Source organism: Drosophila innubila (assembly GCF_004354385.1).
Source record: "Drosophila innubila isolate TH190305 chromosome 2R unlocalized genomic scaffold, UK_Dinn_1.0 1_C_2R, whole genome shotgun sequence".
Lineage (NCBI taxonomy): Eukaryota > Metazoa > Arthropoda > Insecta > Diptera > Drosophilidae > Drosophila > Drosophila innubila.
Window position 1 is genome coordinate 4,028,395 of NW_022995374.1, and position 17,909 is coordinate 4,046,303.

The 17,909-nt window shown below is 41.8% G+C and overlaps 7 protein-coding genes and 1 non-coding gene across 9 annotated transcripts; 3 read left to right on the forward strand and 5 right to left on the reverse strand.

Moving 5' to 3' along the window:
• Positions 1-15: 15 nt before the first annotated feature.
• Positions 16-3,801, reverse strand: LOC117782870 (probable cytochrome P450 6u1). Its single transcript, XM_034619957.1, has 3 exons — positions 3,715-3,801; positions 1,187-2,456; positions 16-645 (listed from the first exon to the last, which is right to left on the reverse strand). The coding sequence occupies exons 2-3, from the start codon at positions 2,223-2,225 to the stop codon at positions 224-226; spliced, it is 1,461 nt and encodes a 486-aa protein (XP_034475848.1). The 5' UTR covers positions 2,226-2,456; positions 3,715-3,801; the 3' UTR covers positions 16-223.
• On the reverse strand, positions 2,805-3,791 carry LOC117782884 (probable Ufm1-specific protease 1). Its single transcript, XM_034619979.1, has 3 exons — positions 3,715-3,791; positions 3,010-3,642; positions 2,805-2,949 (listed from the first exon to the last, which is right to left on the reverse strand). Exons 2-3 carry the CDS (start codon positions 3,580-3,582, stop codon positions 2,824-2,826), a joined length of 699 nt encoding a protein of 232 aa, XP_034475870.1. The 5' UTR covers positions 3,583-3,642; positions 3,715-3,791; the 3' UTR covers positions 2,805-2,823.
• Positions 3,802-4,161: 360 nt separating the features above from the next.
• Positions 4,162-6,003, reverse strand: LOC117782871 (phosphorylated adapter RNA export protein). Its single transcript, XM_034619958.1, has 5 exons — positions 5,920-6,003; positions 5,067-5,859; positions 4,918-5,009; positions 4,576-4,852; positions 4,162-4,512 (listed from the first exon to the last, which is right to left on the reverse strand). Exons 1-5 carry the CDS (start codon positions 5,965-5,967, stop codon positions 4,313-4,315), a joined length of 1,410 nt encoding a protein of 469 aa, XP_034475849.1. The 5' UTR covers positions 5,968-6,003; the 3' UTR covers positions 4,162-4,312.
• Positions 6,004-6,112: 109 nt separating this feature from the next.
• On the forward strand, positions 6,113-8,789 carry LOC117782861 (protein SDA1 homolog). The gene is made up of 3 exons (XM_034619927.1): positions 6,113-6,651; positions 6,952-7,113; positions 7,184-8,789. Exons 1-3 carry the CDS (start codon positions 6,178-6,180, stop codon positions 8,642-8,644), a joined length of 2,097 nt encoding a protein of 698 aa, XP_034475818.1. The 5' UTR covers positions 6,113-6,177; the 3' UTR covers positions 8,645-8,789.
• On the reverse strand, positions 8,711-9,500 carry LOC117782885 (RNA-binding protein 8A). Its single transcript, XM_034619980.1, has 2 exons — positions 9,305-9,500; positions 8,711-9,234 (listed from the first exon to the last, which is right to left on the reverse strand). The coding sequence occupies exons 1-2, from the start codon at positions 9,363-9,365 to the stop codon at positions 8,798-8,800; spliced, it is 498 nt and encodes a 165-aa protein (XP_034475871.1). The 5' UTR covers positions 9,366-9,500; the 3' UTR covers positions 8,711-8,797.
• Positions 9,501-9,753: 253 nt separating this feature from the next.
• On the forward strand, positions 9,754-12,689 carry LOC117782862 (phosphoglucomutase-2). 2 transcript variants are annotated; one of them, XM_034619928.1, is made up of 5 exons: positions 9,754-9,886; positions 10,352-10,535; positions 10,596-10,697; positions 10,764-11,040; positions 11,096-12,689. In XM_034619928.1, the coding sequence occupies exons 2-5, from the start codon at positions 10,381-10,383 to the stop codon at positions 12,449-12,451; spliced, it is 1,890 nt and encodes a 629-aa protein (XP_034475819.1). In that variant the 5' UTR covers positions 9,754-9,886; positions 10,352-10,380; the 3' UTR covers positions 12,452-12,689. The 2 variants fall into 2 exon arrangements, with proteins under 2 accessions (XP_034475819.1, XP_034475820.1); XM_034619929.1 differs by lacking the exon at positions 9,754-9,886 and adding an exon at positions 9,902-10,016.
• A 2,110-nt stretch (positions 12,690-14,799) lies between these two features.
• Positions 14,800-17,625, reverse strand: LOC117782865 (vang-like protein 1). Its single transcript, XM_034619931.1, has 2 exons — positions 16,901-17,625; positions 14,800-16,837 (listed from the first exon to the last, which is right to left on the reverse strand). Exons 1-2 carry the CDS (start codon positions 17,145-17,147, stop codon positions 15,336-15,338), a joined length of 1,749 nt encoding a protein of 582 aa, XP_034475822.1. The 5' UTR covers positions 17,148-17,625; the 3' UTR covers positions 14,800-15,335.
• A 112-nt stretch (positions 17,626-17,737) lies between these two features.
• On the forward strand, positions 17,738-17,828 carry Trnay-gua. Its single transcript is given in 2 exon segments — positions 17,738-17,774; positions 17,793-17,828. It is a non-coding gene; the product is annotated as a tRNA-Tyr (tRNA).
• The last annotated feature ends 81 nt before the right edge of the window (positions 17,829-17,909 follow it).

Genomic DNA, 17,909 nt, shown 5'->3' on the forward strand with positions numbered 1-17,909 from the left:
AAATAAATTGCAATATATAACAATTAGGTATTTATTATTTGTTCATTCGTTTGTTTCTGGTGCAGGTCTTTTAACCACAAACTTACAGCTAAGAATTGAAGGTATCTGTCAGCATTATCACACAAGCCTACGCCTTATAAAATAACCGGAGTGCATACACAAATATAAAAACACAAAAACATCAAAGAAAACATATATGTATAAACAAATGAGACAATCTTCTCTAGCTTTTCACACACTCAACGCTCAGTTGAATGTCCGTTTTTGGCATCAGTAAAAGCTTCCCATTGTCATACTGTAGGGGAATCTGTGTCTCGGCACAAGGTGCATATCTATGATGCTGCAACAATGCCACCAGGCCAACCAGAAGCTGTTGCTCCGCCAGCTGCATGGCGATGCAACCGCGAAGTCCTTCGCCAAATGGCAGAAAGGACATTGGAGGACGCTTTTGCACAGCTGCAGCCTCAAAGCGATCGGGATCAAAGCGCAGAGGATCCGGATAGATGTCCGGATCACGGTGAATTGCTGCCGTTGGGATGATAACATTGTTGCCTCTGGCAATCACAAATATCGACTTGACCAACTCGAATTCCTTGGTGGCGCGTCGCAGCAGGAAGGGATACGGTGTGTGCAGACGAAGCGTTTCTATCATAGAGAGAAATTCAATTAAAAACTAGTCGAAAAGGCTATATACAGTCGAGATTGCGACCATAGAATACCTGTTACTCATTTCAGTATTTATAAAAGTACTTTATAGAAATTACTACCTAATAAAAACTACTGCATACTTTTGGGCGCTTATATTGGCTTAATTATTAATTACTTTGGTTAGCTATAACTGCCGTTCTACTTGTTCGATCTTGCTGCGATTAAGTGGGATAATAGATAATATTAATAGATGGCGTTAATTGCCATAAAAACCGTATAATCTTAAAAACTGTGGGTGTGGTGGCTTGATCTGCTCTTATAGTCTCTGAGATGCTTTTGTTCCTACAGATGGACGGACGGGCGGACAGATAGACGGACAGACACACATAGCTATAGCGACAATATCCTTTATAGGGTCGGAGATGCCTTCTACTCGCTGTTACATACATTCCAACGAACATAATATACCCTTTTACTTATTTTTTACGTAACGGGTATAATATATACTTAAAGTCCTTGAATTCTTCAAATCACTCACCATTTAATACTTGCTTCGTGTACTTTAGTTCCTTTAAGCATTCTGTCGTTACTATTCCACGATGTTGCTGCAGCGTCTGTTGAATCTCTGCTCTGACGCGCTCCTGCAGCTCCGGATGCAGTGCAAGCTCATACAGACAGTAGCCCAAGGTGGCATTCAAGGGCGCCAATCCCGACAGAATGAATCCAAAGGCCTGTGCTGCGATCTGTGCGTCACTCAACGCTTCATCCGTGGCGGCAAATAGCTGCAGAAAGTTCTGCAAGGGCTGTCGATCTCTCTGACGCTGCTGATAGAGCTGTGCCTGCACGAGATTGTAGAAGTAATCCGTGGCCAGCTGGTCATAGCTCTTGTGCTGCAACAGACGAGCCAGCAGTGGAAATTCCAGGGCCAAATAGGCACGCCACAGACTAAAGTTGCTCCAGTAACTGTGCGACATCTCGCGGAACTCGGACTGCTCGCCGTTGAGGCCATAGGCCAGTGAGGCAATCACCTCAATGTTGTAGCTATCCACCAGTTGGCTAACATTCAGATTCTGCAGCTTCTTCTGCCCGATCCGGCTCTGAAAGCTGCCGGAGACGTGCAGCAAACGTGGCAGCAGCTTCTGCAGGTTGCTGGACGTGAACACAGTCACAATCTTGGCATGAATCTTACGCCACTTGTGGCCATCCAACTGCAACAGATTCTCCGACAGCGGCTCATCGCTCACATTGTGATAGAGACCACGGCTGGTGAAATAGCCCGCATCGCTGACGAGTATCTGACGCACCAGCTCCAGATCCAGCACCATTATGAAGGGTTTAATCAGCGCATAGCAACCAATGAATGGAGCACGTCCCTTGTAGCTTTCATAGATGGACTGCAGTGCCTCCTGCAGATGACGCTTGCCACCCACAACGCCTTTGATGTTGCCCCAGAGGAATTTCGGCTTCTCGTGCAGAATTCCACGACGTTTCCAATAGCCCAGACTGAGTTTAACCAGCGCCAAGAAGATCGTCAGTGCACTAAAGGCGGTAAACAATGCACGCTGCAACAAATCCATGCCTCAAGTTGGCCAAAAGTATTCTTTGCCCTTTTAGCCTTGTTATCGTTTTAGCCCGTTAATTGTTATCTATATGTTGTGTGTTGTCTTTTATGGTTTGGCAGTGGCTGTGAATTCCCTTGTCGATTGGAAACCGTTCAGTGTCGCCGACTTATCAGCGACATCGCCATGGAATAACTGCTTGAATGTGTGTGCTTATCACTGGTATCAATAGAGTCGATCCATAGCGAGCTAAAATATAACAAAAAAAAACAGAAGGTAACATAACTAGAAACAATCTATTTCATGAATTCCATTGATAAGTGTTAACATTTTAGCGATTTTTGCCACCAAAATGTGCACAGATATGCAATATATTTTAACATTTTATGATAATATTTATATTGATATTAGAATAAAGTTAAATGTGTGCAGTTCTGTTATGTACATAAAGTTATTTTTATAATATAAATTATTAAATGTATTGAAAATAATAGTTGCTGTCTAGTGTAATTACTTTGAATTAGGCAGTTTTGATAAAGTTAATAAAAATTCTACTGCTTCTATGACACGGAATTAAATGAAATGTGGGCAGCTCTGTTAAATTTAACTATAGTTTCTACTGCTGCAAAATAAAGCAGAGATTGTAGGCGCTCTCTTGGAACTCGTTGATGTGCATCCAACGAACGTAGCCTTTTTGAATCAATTGTTGCTTGGAGCTGGGCACGCCAGAGAAGTGCGGATCCTGGGAAAGCATAGAGAATTAGAATTGATGACAAGTTGCTGTCAACTTTAAATGACTCACCACAATCAGCAGAGAGACGCCAGCAGTTGGACTCTGATGTATGCCCGCAATGCCCTTTGAGGCCAAGTCGCTCATTCCGCCCATGGCTATAAATCCGGCATACTCAACGAAATAACGACGTATTTGGTCAATCACCTGTTCAGAGTTCAGCTGCTGTACATGGACTATTTTGCAGGGCAGCTCAAACATAAGGTCAATCACATAGAACTCCTCCAGTGTGCCAATCCAATCGCGTGAATCAACAAATTGCGGCAATTTGTCACCAATGGTGACCAGCATGCGCTGAATCTCGCGAATGGAGGGCACAGCTTGGTTGCCACTGCGCCTATTTATAATCCATGATACGGCCGTTTGCAGTGTGCGATAGCCACAGCCCCAACCCGTATCCAAGGTGCCATCGCAGCCGTAATGAAAATACGTGAAATGCCCGCGCGTATAAAGCGTTTCACCTTGATTGTCACCTGGTGGTGTTGTTGGTGGTGGCAATGCCAGGTGCACATCTTCGAATAACGCGTAATTATATGTTTTTGCACTAATTTCGACTTTGTTTTGAAATTCACAGGTTGTCGTCATTGTTGTTTACATTTATTAACAGAACTTTGCCCTATTGCCAACGCTTTATTTTTACGCTAGCTACACACACATATATATATATATATTTATACAAATGTACACACATATATATAGTTGTTAATATGTATTTACCTTTTCGCTACGTTGCAACAATTAATATTAGAAATTTAGAAATCATCTGCTTGCATATGTTTATTGCCCCAATAACGATAGTGTCGCAATTCCGATAGCTGACCGATTACACTTTCGATGTTATGGCCAGTGCTGGCAAGTTTTTAGGGGAAACAACAGCTGTTTCTGTCTAGAATCCATTTAAATTTGTTATTGTAGGCAGATTTGCACAGTTTTACCAAAAATATTAATAGAAAAACTTAGCTGAATATATATTAAAATAGCCAAATTTCCAGCTAATAGCAATTTTCAAATTTTTATACCCAACGAACTCTGAAAATTGCCAAATATACCTATAATATAAAGTTGGCAACAGTGGTTATGGCGCTCTGTTTTTGGCAGCATATTCGAAAAGACAAACATTTGGCTTTTGTATACATAATAATATATTAAAAAATTAAAACTTACTAAAAAATCTTAACCGCTATTCATTTATTTAGATGTACATGGGTCTAGCTAGGGGGATGTAAAAATTATCGCCACAAATATATTATATATTTTTTTAATATAAACATATGACTGACCCCGCCCGCATTGAAAACGCTTTGCGTTCGTTTGCTTAGAAAAGGTCCATTTCACCGCAATTAACATCCAAAATATCATCATCATAGCTAATCATCTGCTTAAGGCCCGAGGTCAAAGCTGCTTTTGATGTTGAGGGTAGATCGGTGCTATCAACGAGATTAATGTTTATTTCGTGTGTCTTATATTCGGGGCTGCTCTGTTCCTGGCCAACAGGCGAAGGCGGCGGATTGGATACTGTTGAATAACCAAAAAGCATGATAACTTTTATTAAATACACTTTAAATGGAAATTACTTACAGCTGCCAGGTTGATTTTGATCAATGGACTCAGCGCCTTGCATATAGTGCTCCTTGCGTGTAATTAGTAAAGGCAATTCGGTGCTCTTTTCGCTCAGACATTTCTTGAGTTCCTCCACCTTACGATCACGTATCAATGATTCAATCTGCTTACGGGATTTGTTGTCATTCTGACGCTCCTCAGTAAAAATTGACTTTTGTTGCGCTGGCGTTATATTATCGTGGTGCTTCAGCAGAAATAGAAATACACCGCCTGGCGTACGTCGGCGTCTGCCATTCTGTCATCGAATATAAACATTAATATCAATATATAGTCTGTAAATAATGTTAAGTATTTAGTTACTTTGATCATCATGCCACCGTCGGCTTCAATGCGTTGAGTTTCCTTATATAGTTCCAAAGGCACATCCAAACCAAGAACCTTAACAACTCGCACTGCAAATTACAATTTTAAATAAGTTTCAACCATTTTTAAAGCAGTTGAGCACTGACCTAAAAGTTCGTCCTTCTCCTCGTAGAGTTTGTTGGCCATTTCCCTGGCCACATCGGACGGATCACGTCCGCCCGTATCTTTTAAGTCGAGTATATGTCGCGGTTCACTCGAGTTGTCCGACGATCCGCTGGTAGATGAGTTTCCACGACGTGAACGCGAACGTTGACCAATGCGGCTTTTAATCGGAAACCTTTCCCTTTCACAGTCCATGGCAAGGCGGAAGCACTGGCGTCCTCTTTTATTGGCTGGATGTGAAGCTCCCTCGTCCGAGGAATTCGACAGACGACGCTTTAACGTGTTCTCTCCGTTCATTAGATACTTTTGGGGGAAATCATAGTTTTCCACATTGCGATCGCTGCTGCTGCGCGTTACATCGCAACCACGCATATTTTCGCTCAGTGCATCCTCCTGCAGTGCGGCCGTCCACACATTGTATTTCTTGAAGCGTGCCCGATTCGATTCGGCGTCTGTGGGCGGTGGTACCCGGATCATAACGGTGCGCTTGATGCGCCTGCGACGCTTTTTATGACTGCCGGCTGTGGAGGCGGCGTCGGTGCGCAGCTTTTTAATGCAACCCTCCTCAGAGGATTCACCCGACGAGGACTCGCTGTTGGACTGTGACTCATCATCCAGGGCGCTCTGTATCTGGTGGCATGTTGCAAGCGGACTCTCAACGCTATCGGCGACCATTGCAGCAGGTTTACTTGTGGTTGTTGTTGCAGTTGTAGTTGTGCTTGTGGGCGCCGGCCGTTGCAGCGGCGTATAGATCTCATCGTCACCACTTGCTGACAGCTGTAATGGACAACGGAATCATGTATAGGTATACTCAATTAATACGTATTACTAATGTACCTCTCCATCTTCCAAATCGATGTCGTCGTTGGACTGCAAGTCCATCATCTTGCGGAAAAAAATTAATTCTACTGCAGTGTTGCCACGGCGCCCAAATGGTTGGACCACAAAAAAATTTCCGATCTGGCAAGTCGTATCAATTAAAATCTACACGCTGGCAACTCTAAAAATCTGCAGTAAGAAGAAGAAGACACGTGCATTCTTTTTATTACATTTTGAACGTGGTTTCACTTCAAGACGTAGAATTTACGTCTAATAATGGTGCGACCCAATAATCAACTGCCGGAAAACCTTCCGCAGTTGCAAAATCTAATCAAACGTGATCCCGAGTCCTACAGCGATGAGTTTCACACACAGTACGAGCATTTTCTAAGTCTATTAGAAATTTTCGCTCTTAATCCGGGCGAGGAAAACAAATCGTTGGATGAAATCATAATGTTCATTGCTCAGGTGGCACAGTGCTATCCGCAAGTGTGTCAACAGTTTCCCAAACATCTGACGGATCTGCTGAGGAACAGTGCCACCGTTTTGGACCCCGCTATGCGTAATTGTTTTGTCAAGGCTTTGATTCTGCTGCGCAATAAGAATCTTGTGCCAGCCCTGGACATTCTGGAGCTGTTCTTCCAGCTGCTGCGTTGCCAGGACAAGAATCTGCGCACATTTCTGCAGACTCACATTGTCACGGACATCAAGAACATGAATGCCAAGCACAAGGATATGAAACTCAATTCGGTAAGTGGAATCCACTTGTTGATCCATCCATCCGTATACAGCTAGTCAAGAAAGTGTTGTGACAAAGAAACTAAAGAATTAATTAATTACTGTTAGTCATGGTGAAATAGAAAATCCCATATATGATTTTGTATTTTTAAGGTATAATATGTAATGTTCCTATTCCGTCAAAACAATTACTTTATTTATTTATGACTGTCTTAATTATTTGTTTAGCAAACCCTTTAAAAATTTTATAACAAGTACATTATTTAAATAAAGAATTCCACAAAATATATGTTATTAAAATCTCTTTTGTAGAGTCTGCAAAACTTTATGTACGGCATGTTGAAGGATGCGAATCCCAAGGCAGCTAAAATGTCGGCTGACATTATGATAGAGCTATACAAGAAGAATATCTGGAACGATCCAAAGACGGTGAACGTGATTGCCAGTGTCGGCTGCTTTTCGCCAATAACTAAGGTTTGTTTGAGTCACTGTACTATATACTTCTATAAACAACATTTATCTAACTGATCACATAATTTTTTAGGTACTGGTCACATCATTAAAGTTCTTTCTCGGTCACGACGATGAGGATGCAGCTGGTTCCGACACAGAGAGCGAGAATGAGGTGGATCTGAAGGGAGCTTTAATGGCCAATCGTGTGAACAAGAAAACCAGAAAGGGTCAAAAGCAGCTGCAGAATATCAAGAAACAGGCTGTCAAGGCACAAAAGAAAAAGAAGAATGCACCGGCGTTTAACTTCTCTGGCATTCATCTGATTCACAATCCTCAAGGCATGGCCGAGGGACTCTTTAAACAGCTGCAGAGCACAAACGAGAGATTTGAAGTGAAACTGATGCATCTGGATGTCATATCCCGTCTGATTGGCATACACGAACTGTTCCTTTTCGGCTACTATCCATATATAACGCGATTCCTGCAGCCTCATCAGCGTCAGGTGACTCGTGTGCTTCAGTTTGCTGCCCAGGCATCTCATGAGCTGGTGCCCGGTGACATCATCGAGCCCATCTTGAAGACGATTGCCAACAACTTTATCACGGAGCGCAACTCGAGTGATGTCATGGCAATTGGCTTAAATGCCACACGCGAGATTTGCATGCGTTGTCCATTGGCCATGGGCGAGGATCTGCTGCAGGATCTGGCCATGTATAAGACGTACAAGGAGAAGTCTGTGATGATGGCTGCACGCTCTTTAATTACCCTGTATCGCGATCAATTGCCTGCAATGCTCCACAAAAAGGATCGTGGACGTCAGACGGAGGCACAGGCGGAGCGGAAGGTGCGTGCCTATGGAGAGCGCGATGTTCAGGACACAGTGCTGGGTGCCGAAGCACTGCTCAAGGATTCCAAGTCTATTGACATTGACAGTGATGACGACGACGACAATGACTCCAATGATGGCGAGTGGGTGGATGTACAGCATAGTGACGGAGAGGGAGCAGCCGGAAGTGACGATGATGAAGATGATGATGATGGCAGTGATGAGGAAGACTCTGATGAAGGCGTTGAAAGTGAGGGCGAAGAGACGACAGAGGCTGAGAAAAAGGAGAAAGCTGATCTTAAAATGCTCAATCAAAAGGAAGCCGCACAAGAATTGGCACTCACGCGAATCTTCACAGACGAGGACTTTAAGCGCATTAATGCCGCAAATCTGAAGAAGACCGTGACAAATGCCCGCAAGCGTCCATTGGAACAGGATCGTGCCGAGTTCGTTAAGCTAAACAATATTGAGATGATTTACAAGAAGCGAAAGCACGACAAAGAGTCGCGTCTGGAAACGGTGCAAGCTGGTCGTCAGGATCGTGAACGCTTTGGCTGGAAGGATGGACGTGTCAACGAGAACTGTTCCAAGACCAACAAGGAGAAGCGCAAGACGAAAAACTTTGGTATGCTGCGGCACAAGGCGCGCTCCAAGGTGAAGAAGAGTTTCCGGGACAAGCAGATGGCGATGCGCAAACATTTGTTGCACCAAAAGAAAATGAAGTAAATCAATACAATAATAATAATAATTGTTGTTCGAATTGCCGCTGCAATAAATTTATTTCATTTTTTTATGTTTAAGACAAGTTGGATTATTCTAATTTAAGAAATATTATGTATTCGTTGGCCTCCAAATACAACGCATCAATCAATTCTTTCTCTATCTGCGGCGTTTCTCGGACTTTTTGACACGCTTCGGTCCCTTGACGAAGCACCAGTCGACTTGTATGGTCTGACCCATTATATCGGCACCATGGAGCGCCTCTTTGGCCGCCAGTGCTTGCTTGTGCGTCTCGTACTCCACCAGCGCATAACCCTTGGAGAAACCTGTGCGTCGGTCCAGATTTAAATGAATGTTTTTAATCTCGCCGTAATCGCAAAACTTTTCCTGAATCTCATCCTCCTGTGCCTCCTCATGAATGGACGTCACAAACAAGATCCAGCCCTCCACTGAGCGCTGTGGTCCCGGCTCCAGTTCATCGTCGTCCTCGTTGCGCACTCTTTCGTAGCTGTGAATGGCCTCGCGGGTGTTGCTGTCGCTGCCAAAGCCACGTCCCTTGCGGTGCTTTGCCTTCTCCTTTAAGCGCACAATGCCCTCTGCGCGTGGGAGTTATTAAAACAGCATAATTAATATAAAAAAAAAAAACAGTTCTTCATTGTTACTTACGGTCTCCATCTTCGTCGACTTCAAACTCCTCAGCATTGTCGATATCCAGCACATCAGCCATTGTGATTTGATGGTCTTTATTAAGCCTTAGGCAATTATGTCACTAAATACTTCCTTTATTAATTTTTTTGTGGACAATTTGTATAGATTTCGCCGCGTGTTGTGCTTTTCTCTTATTTTTTCGGCGTTTTTCTGTTTTTGGAAAGACGTTGCCACCTGGCAAAAAGAAATAACAATTAATTTGAACGTCTGGCAGCCTTGAAAACTGAACTGGATCATTCATTATTTTAGTGCCTTGTTCCAAAAAATATCTTTTTATATATTCTTTTTCAAAAATGTTTGCATTTTTTTGCTGTAATTTTGTCCATTTTTTGGATTTTATTAAATAAAACTTAAGCCAAGCCTGCCAGCCCGTTATTTGTTAAGATGTGAATATTAAAACAAGTTGGCAGCTCTAGCACTACATTTGTAAATCAGCTGTGGGCGTCTCGCTCTCGACCGGGCTGTTTTTCCTCTAGAAAGCTGGCATCAGTGATAATCAAGTTCAAGACTTCGCAAGGGGTCTTCAATTAAAAATACCGGGTGAGTTAAGCGATAAGTCCCAATTCATAAATAAATTATATGCGTGTATTTGTGCTCGCGATTATGTACATTATATTGTTCATCTAAGGCTGAGTCGTCAACACACAACGACTGTTCCTATCAATTAAGGGTGGGTCTATTATCATCTATCTGACCATTTCAACCTATAAAAATAATTTATTTAATTGCTGTGTGTATGGTGAAATTTTTTTTACATCAATTTGCACGTTCTGCTTGCGTGCGTTCATGTTGTGAATTGTGAATCATTAATGAATTAAATGTTTGTTACATACAGTAATAGTTTTAATAAGATACATATGGAAAAATTTAGATATTTTAATTATATTTTTAAGAAAGCTATACCCAATTTCTTCAGCTCACTCTACGTACTATGAGCATCATATTTATAACTTGTCTTATTTACATAAATTAATACTTGAAAAAAAATGTATCTATAATTTCTAGATTTTTCGACAGCGCACTCGCATTAATCAATGGCCGGAGAGATAAGTGAACTGGAACTGGAAAACATGACCTTATCAGGCGATCTCAAGCTGGATGAGCAAATAAAAAACTGGCTCAAATGGGATGGCAATTCAAAAACAAAGGCTGAAATATCGCAAGCCGTTAAGAATCAAGATTGGGATGCGTAAGTGAATGAATTATTCTTGATATTCCTTGATATATACCAAGTGCAATCTTTAAGCAGACTCCGGAATCGCCTTTGTAACCGTATAGCGTTCGGTACGGCAGGTTTGCGTGCTGAAATGCGAGCTGGCTTCGATTCCATGAACGATTTGGTTGTTGTGCAGTAAGTTTCCATTGAATTTGTTTAAATAAACAAGATATTGTATTACAAATGATTATGTTGTTATAGAACCGCCCAGGGACTGTGCGAATATATCAAGGAGCAGTTTCCGGACAAGTCGTCTTGGTCTGAACGTGGCGTCGTTTTTGGCTATGATGCTCGCTATAACAGCCAACGCTTTGCGGAGCTATCGGCCATTGTCTTTGTGCAGAACAATTTCCGTGTGCATCTCTACAAGCGTTTTGTTGCCACACCCTTGGTTCCATATGCGATCACAAAGCTCAATTGTCTGGCAGGTGTGCAGGTAACTGCCTCCCACAATCCAAAGCAAGACAACGGCTATAAGGTAAGTCTTAAAAATTTATGTGTATATATCTGTATAAACGTATATATGTCTGTAGGTCTATTGGAGCAACGGTGCCCAGATTATACCACCACACGATGCTGGCATTCACAAGACCATACTCAAAAACTTGGAGCCCATTGGCGATTATTGGAATACAAATGTGTCTGAATTATGGTCGAAGGAATTACTGATCGATCCATATGACAAAGTCGTGCCATTTTATTTTGAAGCGCTTAAAAAAGAGTTTCCATGCTCATTTATTCAGGACAATCGAGAGCATCGAGGACGTCCGTTGAAGATCGCTTATACTGCCATGCATGGAGTTGGTTATCCGTTTATAGAGGAGGCATTTGTTCATGTTAACCTTGAACCAGTTGTGCCTGTGAGCCAACAAGTTGAGCCCGATCCAGAATTCCCAACGACACCAATGCCAAATCCCGAAGAGGGCAAGCAATCCCTTGATTTGGCCATTAAAACAGCCACTGAACATAATTGTCAAATCATTTTGGCCAACGATCCGGATGCAGATCGTCTGGCAGTTGCTGAATATGATCCTAAGACTAAAAAGTTCAAGTTATTCAACGGTAATGAGCTGGGAGCCTTGCTTGGTTATTGGTCTCTGCTCACCTATAAGGAGCGTGAACCAAAAGGAGATTTAAGCAATTGTGTTATGATCTACAGCACGGTTAGTTCAAAGATATTGAAGTCCATGGCTGCCATCGAAGGCTTCAAATCCTACGAGACGCTGACTGGTTTCAAGTGGATGGGCAACAAAGCCGAGGAAGAAGAATTGGCTGGCAAGAAGGTGCTGTTTGCGTTTGAGGAGGCCATTGGCTTTATGGTGTCCACCACTGTGCTGGACAAGGACGGCGTCAGTGCTGCAGCCCATGTGGCAACAATGGCACGTTATCTGCGATGCCAGGAGAAGAGCATTACGCTGCTGGAGAAATTGCATGAGATTTACAAAACTTATGGCTATCACACCAGCATCTGCTCCTATGTCATCTGCCGTGACCAGCTGTTAATTAAACAAATTTTCAACCGCCTGCGCACCTTTGACAATGGCAAAGAAAACACTTATCCCAACAGCATCTTGAATGGCGAATTTAAAATTGAACATGTTCGCGATTTGACCACCGGCTATGACAGCAGTGCTGCTGATAAAAAGGCCACACTGCCGGTCAGCTCCAGCTCCCAGATGATAACGTTTACCTTCGAGAATGGCCTGATCGTGACCTTGCGCACCAGCGGCACCGAGCCCAAAATGAAGTACTACGCCGAGATGTGCGGAAAGCCGAAAGATGAGAACTGGGATGAGCTGACGAGAACACTTAACCGCATGGTCGAGGCCATTGTCAATGAGTTCTATGAGCCCGAAAAGAACGGACTCCAGCGCAAAGCCTCTGACTAAATACATAAAACGAATTTGATGTCACATTCTTCATGTGAATTGTTCCCAGTTGCCCGCAAAAAGCAGCAACAACAACTCTTGAACACTATAACCAACCAAATATATATAGGACAAAAGATGTTGAATTAGTCATAGCTTGATCTTTATGTGTTTTTTAACGAATATATGTATATGTATGTTTAACACAATATTTATAAACAGTAACTGATTTTATCCAAATAAACATTTCCAATTGGCATTTGTGTGTTGAATGCTTATTTATATAAATGTATACATTAACACAATGTTTATAAACAATAAATGATTATATTTAAATAAACATTTTCAACAGGCACAAAGAAATCAACACTCTGCTTAATTATAATTTGATTTCAGGTTCAATGATCTTAATAAATCCCTGAGTGTGTCATTTGCTGCTGTTTTTAATGAAAGCTCTCAAAATTAAATGTTTTAATAACTCAGAATGTTTATAAAGGGTATTAAGTGTTCGGCTTACGAAAGCTAGAGTTTCTCTCGTATTTTGCACGTTATTTATTATTACAAGAGGAAAGTCGAAGGTCTGATAACTTCTAGATTAGAAGTGTCTATGGTGGTGTTGTCTTTATAGATTACATTTATACAAAATAAATATACTTACTTCCAGATTAGAAGGCAAGGTCTTCATAGATTACATTAAGTAAACAAAACGCAGAATTAAAGCTGACGAAAAGGTTTTTGCATTTATTTATACAGCTTGTGTGCCGTTTAGCTATATGTATTTAATTACAGACACAATTATGATATCAAGAGTGTTATTAAATCTATAAATATGTATTCGGTTTAAAATTGCTTCACATTCATTCAGTTTTATTGCTATAATAGTTTCTCAGATAAAAAGCATTTAGCTAGAAAACGAAATAAAAAGAGTTCGAAATCAAGCAAAGTTTTCTACGTAGTTTGTAAATATGCATGTATATTTTTTGTATACAATAAATATATTTATATATATATATATATATGTATGTATGTATTTCAGTATCAATTGAATATTCGTACTTATCATAAAAATTGTTGATTTTGCTTGTCTAAAAATATTGTGCTCTATTGTTGCTATGCACAGATTAGTAGTACAAATATTAGTTGGCAATTTGTCAGTGTATACTATATAAAATGCGTTAATAGCAGTCTCTTGCTTAAGTTATGTATTTGTCACAAGTTACATTCGAGTTGCAGTTGCAGTTGCGGTTGCCACATTCGGCAATTTAGTGGAACGTTGGGGAACTGTTGATTTTTTTGAGTATTCTATTTAATCTTAAAAATGCACTTATCAAATCTGTTAAAATCCGTTCGAATCACGCCGAATCACAGTGTCGATTATAAATCCATGCAACACTCTTGGCGCAAGTCGTATATACTTTCTGTCTTTCCCACAACCATTTAATCAATCTGGTTAATGGAATAGCTTTTCTGGTTATCAATTAAGTACTTAAAATCTATGTGATATATTTTCTAAAAATTATAATTATGCACACTTGCTAATAAAATAAAAAGGCAGTAAAGAATTAAAACTGTATTGGAAAATTGTTTTGTTTTGCTTTGCTTTGCTTTTTTTGGTAGCCAAAGCAGCAGACTTAAGATTAATACTTTGGGAACTTGTAAATCAGTTTGTAAGTCATTTCCAGGGACGTGTGATATGTGTGCGTTGGCTTAGGATATTACACTGGGCTTGAGCATCGTTAACTTAAATCATATATATATATATATACTTTTAATCAGGGAATCAAGCCGAAACAAACATAGGTTACGGTTTCGGTTCCGGTACGACCCGAAATAACTATTTCGGTAAAAGGTTCTATTTCAATTTTTTTCTTTCGGTTCCGGTATCAGTACCGGTACAACAAATCAATTTTGAAACATTTAAAAATTTTAACGTGTCGAACGAATTAAAAAGTATTTGAAAGCAGAATGAATTAAGAGACCAAATCATGATTAAAATGACATTCCGCTTGAAAATCGGTTCAGTTTTGATCAAGTTATGACAGTTTGAAGTTGGTCGGACTGCAGATTTAGCCACTTTACAAGTCCAAATTTTTGTTAAATTTCACATGATTTTTTACAAAAAAATGAAAGGTCTCAGAATCAAGTTTAAAGTGTTGTTTCATACTTATTACGATATAAGGAGTTGATTAAAAGTGAAAACTTGAGATTTAAAATTTTGAATTTTCGAAATTTCAAAGGGGGGACCCTTAGCATCGAAATCGAAGCTTTGTCGAAAATAATTAAATTTTCTAAATGAACAAAATTTAAATGCAGGCCAAATCATGATGAAAATGACATTCCGCTTTAGAATCGGTTCAGTTTTGATCAAGTTATGACAGTTGGAAGTTGGACAACTCTTTGACCTAGCAACTTTACCACAACCGTACCGATACAGATGTTTCGGTATTTGATTCTTGACAGAGAATTTTTATTTGGTTACGGTTTCACTTCCGGTATTAAAAATGAAACGGTTAGTTTCGGTTAACGGTTCCGGTACCGGTGTTATTCCCTGCATTTAATGTATATATATACGCATGCTGGCCTTAAGTTCAGTTTCAGTTATAGTTTTGTATAAATTAATACTAACTTCAAGAAAAAATAAGAACGTTTCTTAATCGGGATTATAGGGAATTAAATAAGCTGGAATACTCGTGATTACAATCACTTAAATTGTTAATGTTAACTAATTTTGATAAATCTATAATCCCGACTAAGAAACGATTTGGAGCCACCAAATTGGAGTATCAGACAATCAGACAAAGACATGCAAATACGAGGATTGCGTTTGATTGCTGTGCGTGGGCGTCACCATTGGCGGTGTCCTTGGATGCTGTTGATGGTTATGGTTATGTTGGTGTTGGTGGTGTCATACAGATGTCTCTGAATTGAGCTTAAGTACAAACTTATTGCTCTTTGGATCGACCACCTCCTCGGCAAGATTGAAATGCGGCAGCTTGTGCACGGTGACCATCAAGGAGACATCGTTTTGTATTAGCTGAAATGTGCACTCGTTGCCAATTGGCCGCGATACGATATCATCGCAGATCAGTGACCACGACTGCACCCAGCGACGCTCCTTCTCGCTCTGCATGACGGGTGATTCCGTCAGATAGGGTTCCAGAAAGGCGCGTGGCGACAGATCATGCTTCAGACAGTGTGCCAGATGCTTCAGTATGCTCTCAAATGTATGCCGTGGCTGTTGTCGGGTTACTCGCAAATACTTCTGCAAAGCCCGCGCCATGGATGGAAACACCGCCTGTGCTGCCTCCTGCGGATCCAAGGGCAGCGCTGGCGCGGGTTCATTGTGTATGCGCTTGATGTGGGTGAATGCCTCCTCGGCGGCAGTGATGAGACGTGCACGTCGCTTCTTCACACGTCTCTCGTACTCGTGCTCCTCGTAGAAGCGTTCATTGTGTGAGGAATCCCGTCTCCGGGCATTGGCTGCCAGCACAGCGCGGCTTTGGCTTTGCTGCTGCGAGTTGCTTACTCCGTCCACTTCGTAATACTTGAAACTATTCGAGATTTTGTTGCGTTGTGATTTCGATATGGAAATGGGTATGCGCTCCAGATACGGATTGAAGATGGGAAAGTCAACATAGTAATGTTGGAGCACCCAAACGGCGGCACGCTGTATGCTCAGTTGCCCCAGCATATAGGAGCGGGATACGCCGTCCGGTGAGCGTATAATCTTGATATAGTAACAGGGCTGCTGATGGCGCAACTCCAGCAGCACAACTGCCACATAGTGTATGAAAAGCAGCGTGTCCACAAAGTTGGTGGCATAGGCAACCAGAGATTTATAGTTGACAGCATCGCCGTTCGTTTCAACCACAATTTTAGCGCCGTTCGTGACCTGCACGATGTAAAACAGCCAATAGGCGAATGTGCAGATTGTGACCAGGAGCAGCACAATGGCGCGATATAGAAATATGCGCGGCATGCTGGCGGATGTGCGACGCATGAACAAAGCCCACAAGCCAATGGCCAGGAGCAGCAAACGGGCAGCCAGTGAGACCAGCTGACCCTTGCACTGTTCACTACAGGTTAGCAGTGGAGTGCGCACCGTTTGCGTCAGTTCCGGATGGAAGGCCGACGGGAAGAAGCCAATGTAGGGCATGACCACCATGGCAACCGGTGAGAAGAATGCCGCACAGCCGAGCAGAAAATAGAAGGTGGACTCCACGTAACGACGACAGGCGAAACCGAATCCTTTGTCGTTCTCACGATGCCACATATTGTTGATGTCCTCCATGGATATGCTCTGCTCCGAAGTGTTGCCCGTCACGGCGGTCGTATTCTCACCCCAGTTCTCATCCTGTGGCAGTATTTGCACTTCAATCACCTCCTGTCCATCACGGGATTCATCACCTGAAAGAGTTATTAAATGGAATTTGAATTTTTGTTTGATAAGCTAATTATTTTGAGACTTACCCGTCATATTAACGCTGGTTTGATAGGGTGCCATATCACCACGGCTGCCTCCGCCTCCTTTGCCGGACTTGGAGGAATGCGTGCTGCGATGCGAGTGACGCGATCGATCTCTGTGGTAGCCGTTGTTTACAGTACCCCCTCCTCCTCCACCACCACCACCACCTCCTCCTCCGCTACTATTGTTGTTGTGATTGCGAGAGCGTCGCGAGCGTCCACTGTGTTCCGACTTGACGGAATCGTTTTCCATTGCAAATTGCAATTGGGAGCGTGCGTGGGCGTCTATGCACTCCCCACCTCAACTCAACTGAACTGCACTGAACCAAGCTTTGTTCCTTAATTAACTGACCGTGTTGCTACTTTTAGTGTCTAACTGTAATTACGGCCAACGGCAGCAGGTTTTTCATATACACATGCATATGTACATATGTTTGCATGCATACATATATGTATGTATGTATGTATGTACATTCATAGGTATTTGGTGCAAGCGGTGCAGTCGTAGACGCCGTTCTCACTCAGCTCATTGATGCACTTGCCCAACTTTATCAACAATTAATTCTATCTAACAAGGCAACGCGATAACACATTAACACAATAACATGTTGCTTTCATTGATATTTTCACTATTTAATACACATTTTACTGCTTTTATGCCACTGACTTTTTTGCTTCAACCCCGACCAGAAAGAATGGTCGCCAGTGTCACCACACCATTCAACAGAGCGTTTTCCACACACGCACACAAAGTTCTCATTTCGCATTGTACAACACTGACTAGTGATTGCTTTGCAGTTGCTGGCATTTGTTACATGCTATTTGGACCAGAGTTGATAACCACCTTCGATAGCTCAGTTGGTAGAGCGATGGACTGTAGTGAGTAAATCTTGTAGACATCCACAGGTCGCTGGTTCGACTCCGGCTCGAAGGATTTTTTGTTTAATTTTTAATTATTATAAAATATCTTAGAATGATTTTTTATAATAAGAAACTTTCTAGAACCAAATTAAAG

Coding starts and splice junctions, on each gene's coding strand:
- LOC117782870 (XM_034619957.1), bottom strand. CDS start 2,225: ATGGATTTGTTGCAGCGTGCATTGTTTACCGCCTTTAGTGCACTGACG. Junction 646..1,186: donor CACGAAGCAAGTATTAAATG/GTGAGTGATTTG, acceptor TCTCTATGATAG/AAACGCTTCGTCTGCACACA.
- LOC117782884 (XM_034619979.1), bottom strand. CDS start 3,582: ATGACGACAACCTGTGAATTTCAAAACAAAGTCGAAATTAGTGCAAAA. Junction 2,950..3,009: donor GCGTCTCTCTGCTGATTGTG/GTGAGTCATTTA, acceptor ATGCTTTCCCAG/GATCCGCACTTCTCTGGCGT.
- LOC117782871 (XM_034619958.1), bottom strand. CDS start 5,967: ATGATGGACTTGCAGTCCAACGACGACATCGATTTGGAAGATGGAGAG. Junction 4,853..4,917: donor ACGGTGGCATGATGATCAAA/GTAACTAAATAC, acceptor ATTCGATGACAG/AATGGCAGACGCCGACGTAC. Junction 4,513..4,575: donor TCAAAATCAACCTGGCAGCT/GTAAGTAATTTC, acceptor GTTATTCAACAG/TATCCAATCCGCCGCCTTCG.
- LOC117782861 (XM_034619927.1), top strand. CDS start 6,178: ATGGTGCGACCCAATAATCAACTGCCGGAAAACCTTCCGCAGTTGCAA. Junction 6,652..6,951: donor AGGATATGAAACTCAATTCG/GTAAGTGGAATC, acceptor TCTCTTTTGTAG/AGTCTGCAAAACTTTATGTA. Junction 7,114..7,183: donor GCTTTTCGCCAATAACTAAG/GTTTGTTTGAGT, acceptor ATAATTTTTTAG/GTACTGGTCACATCATTAAA.
- LOC117782885 (XM_034619980.1), bottom strand. CDS start 9,365: ATGGCTGATGTGCTGGATATCGACAATGCTGAGGAGTTTGAAGTCGAC. Junction 9,235..9,304: donor AGTCGACGAAGATGGAGACC/GTAAGTAACAAT, acceptor TCCCACGCGCAG/AGGGCATTGTGCGCTTAAAG.
- LOC117782862 (XM_034619928.1), top strand. CDS start 10,381: ATGGCCGGAGAGATAAGTGAACTGGAACTGGAAAACATGACCTTATCA. Junction 10,698..10,763: donor AACGATTTGGTTGTTGTGCA/GTAAGTTTCCAT, acceptor ATGTTGTTATAG/AACCGCCCAGGGACTGTGCG. Junction 11,041..11,095: donor AGCAAGACAACGGCTATAAG/GTAAGTCTTAAA, acceptor ATATGTCTGTAG/GTCTATTGGAGCAACGGTGC.
- LOC117782865 (XM_034619931.1), bottom strand. CDS start 17,147: ATGGAAAACGATTCCGTCAAGTCGGAACACAGTGGACGCTCGCGACGC. Junction 16,838..16,900: donor AACCAGCGTTAATATGACGG/GTAAGTCTCAAA, acceptor TAACTCTTTCAG/GTGATGAATCCCGTGATGGA.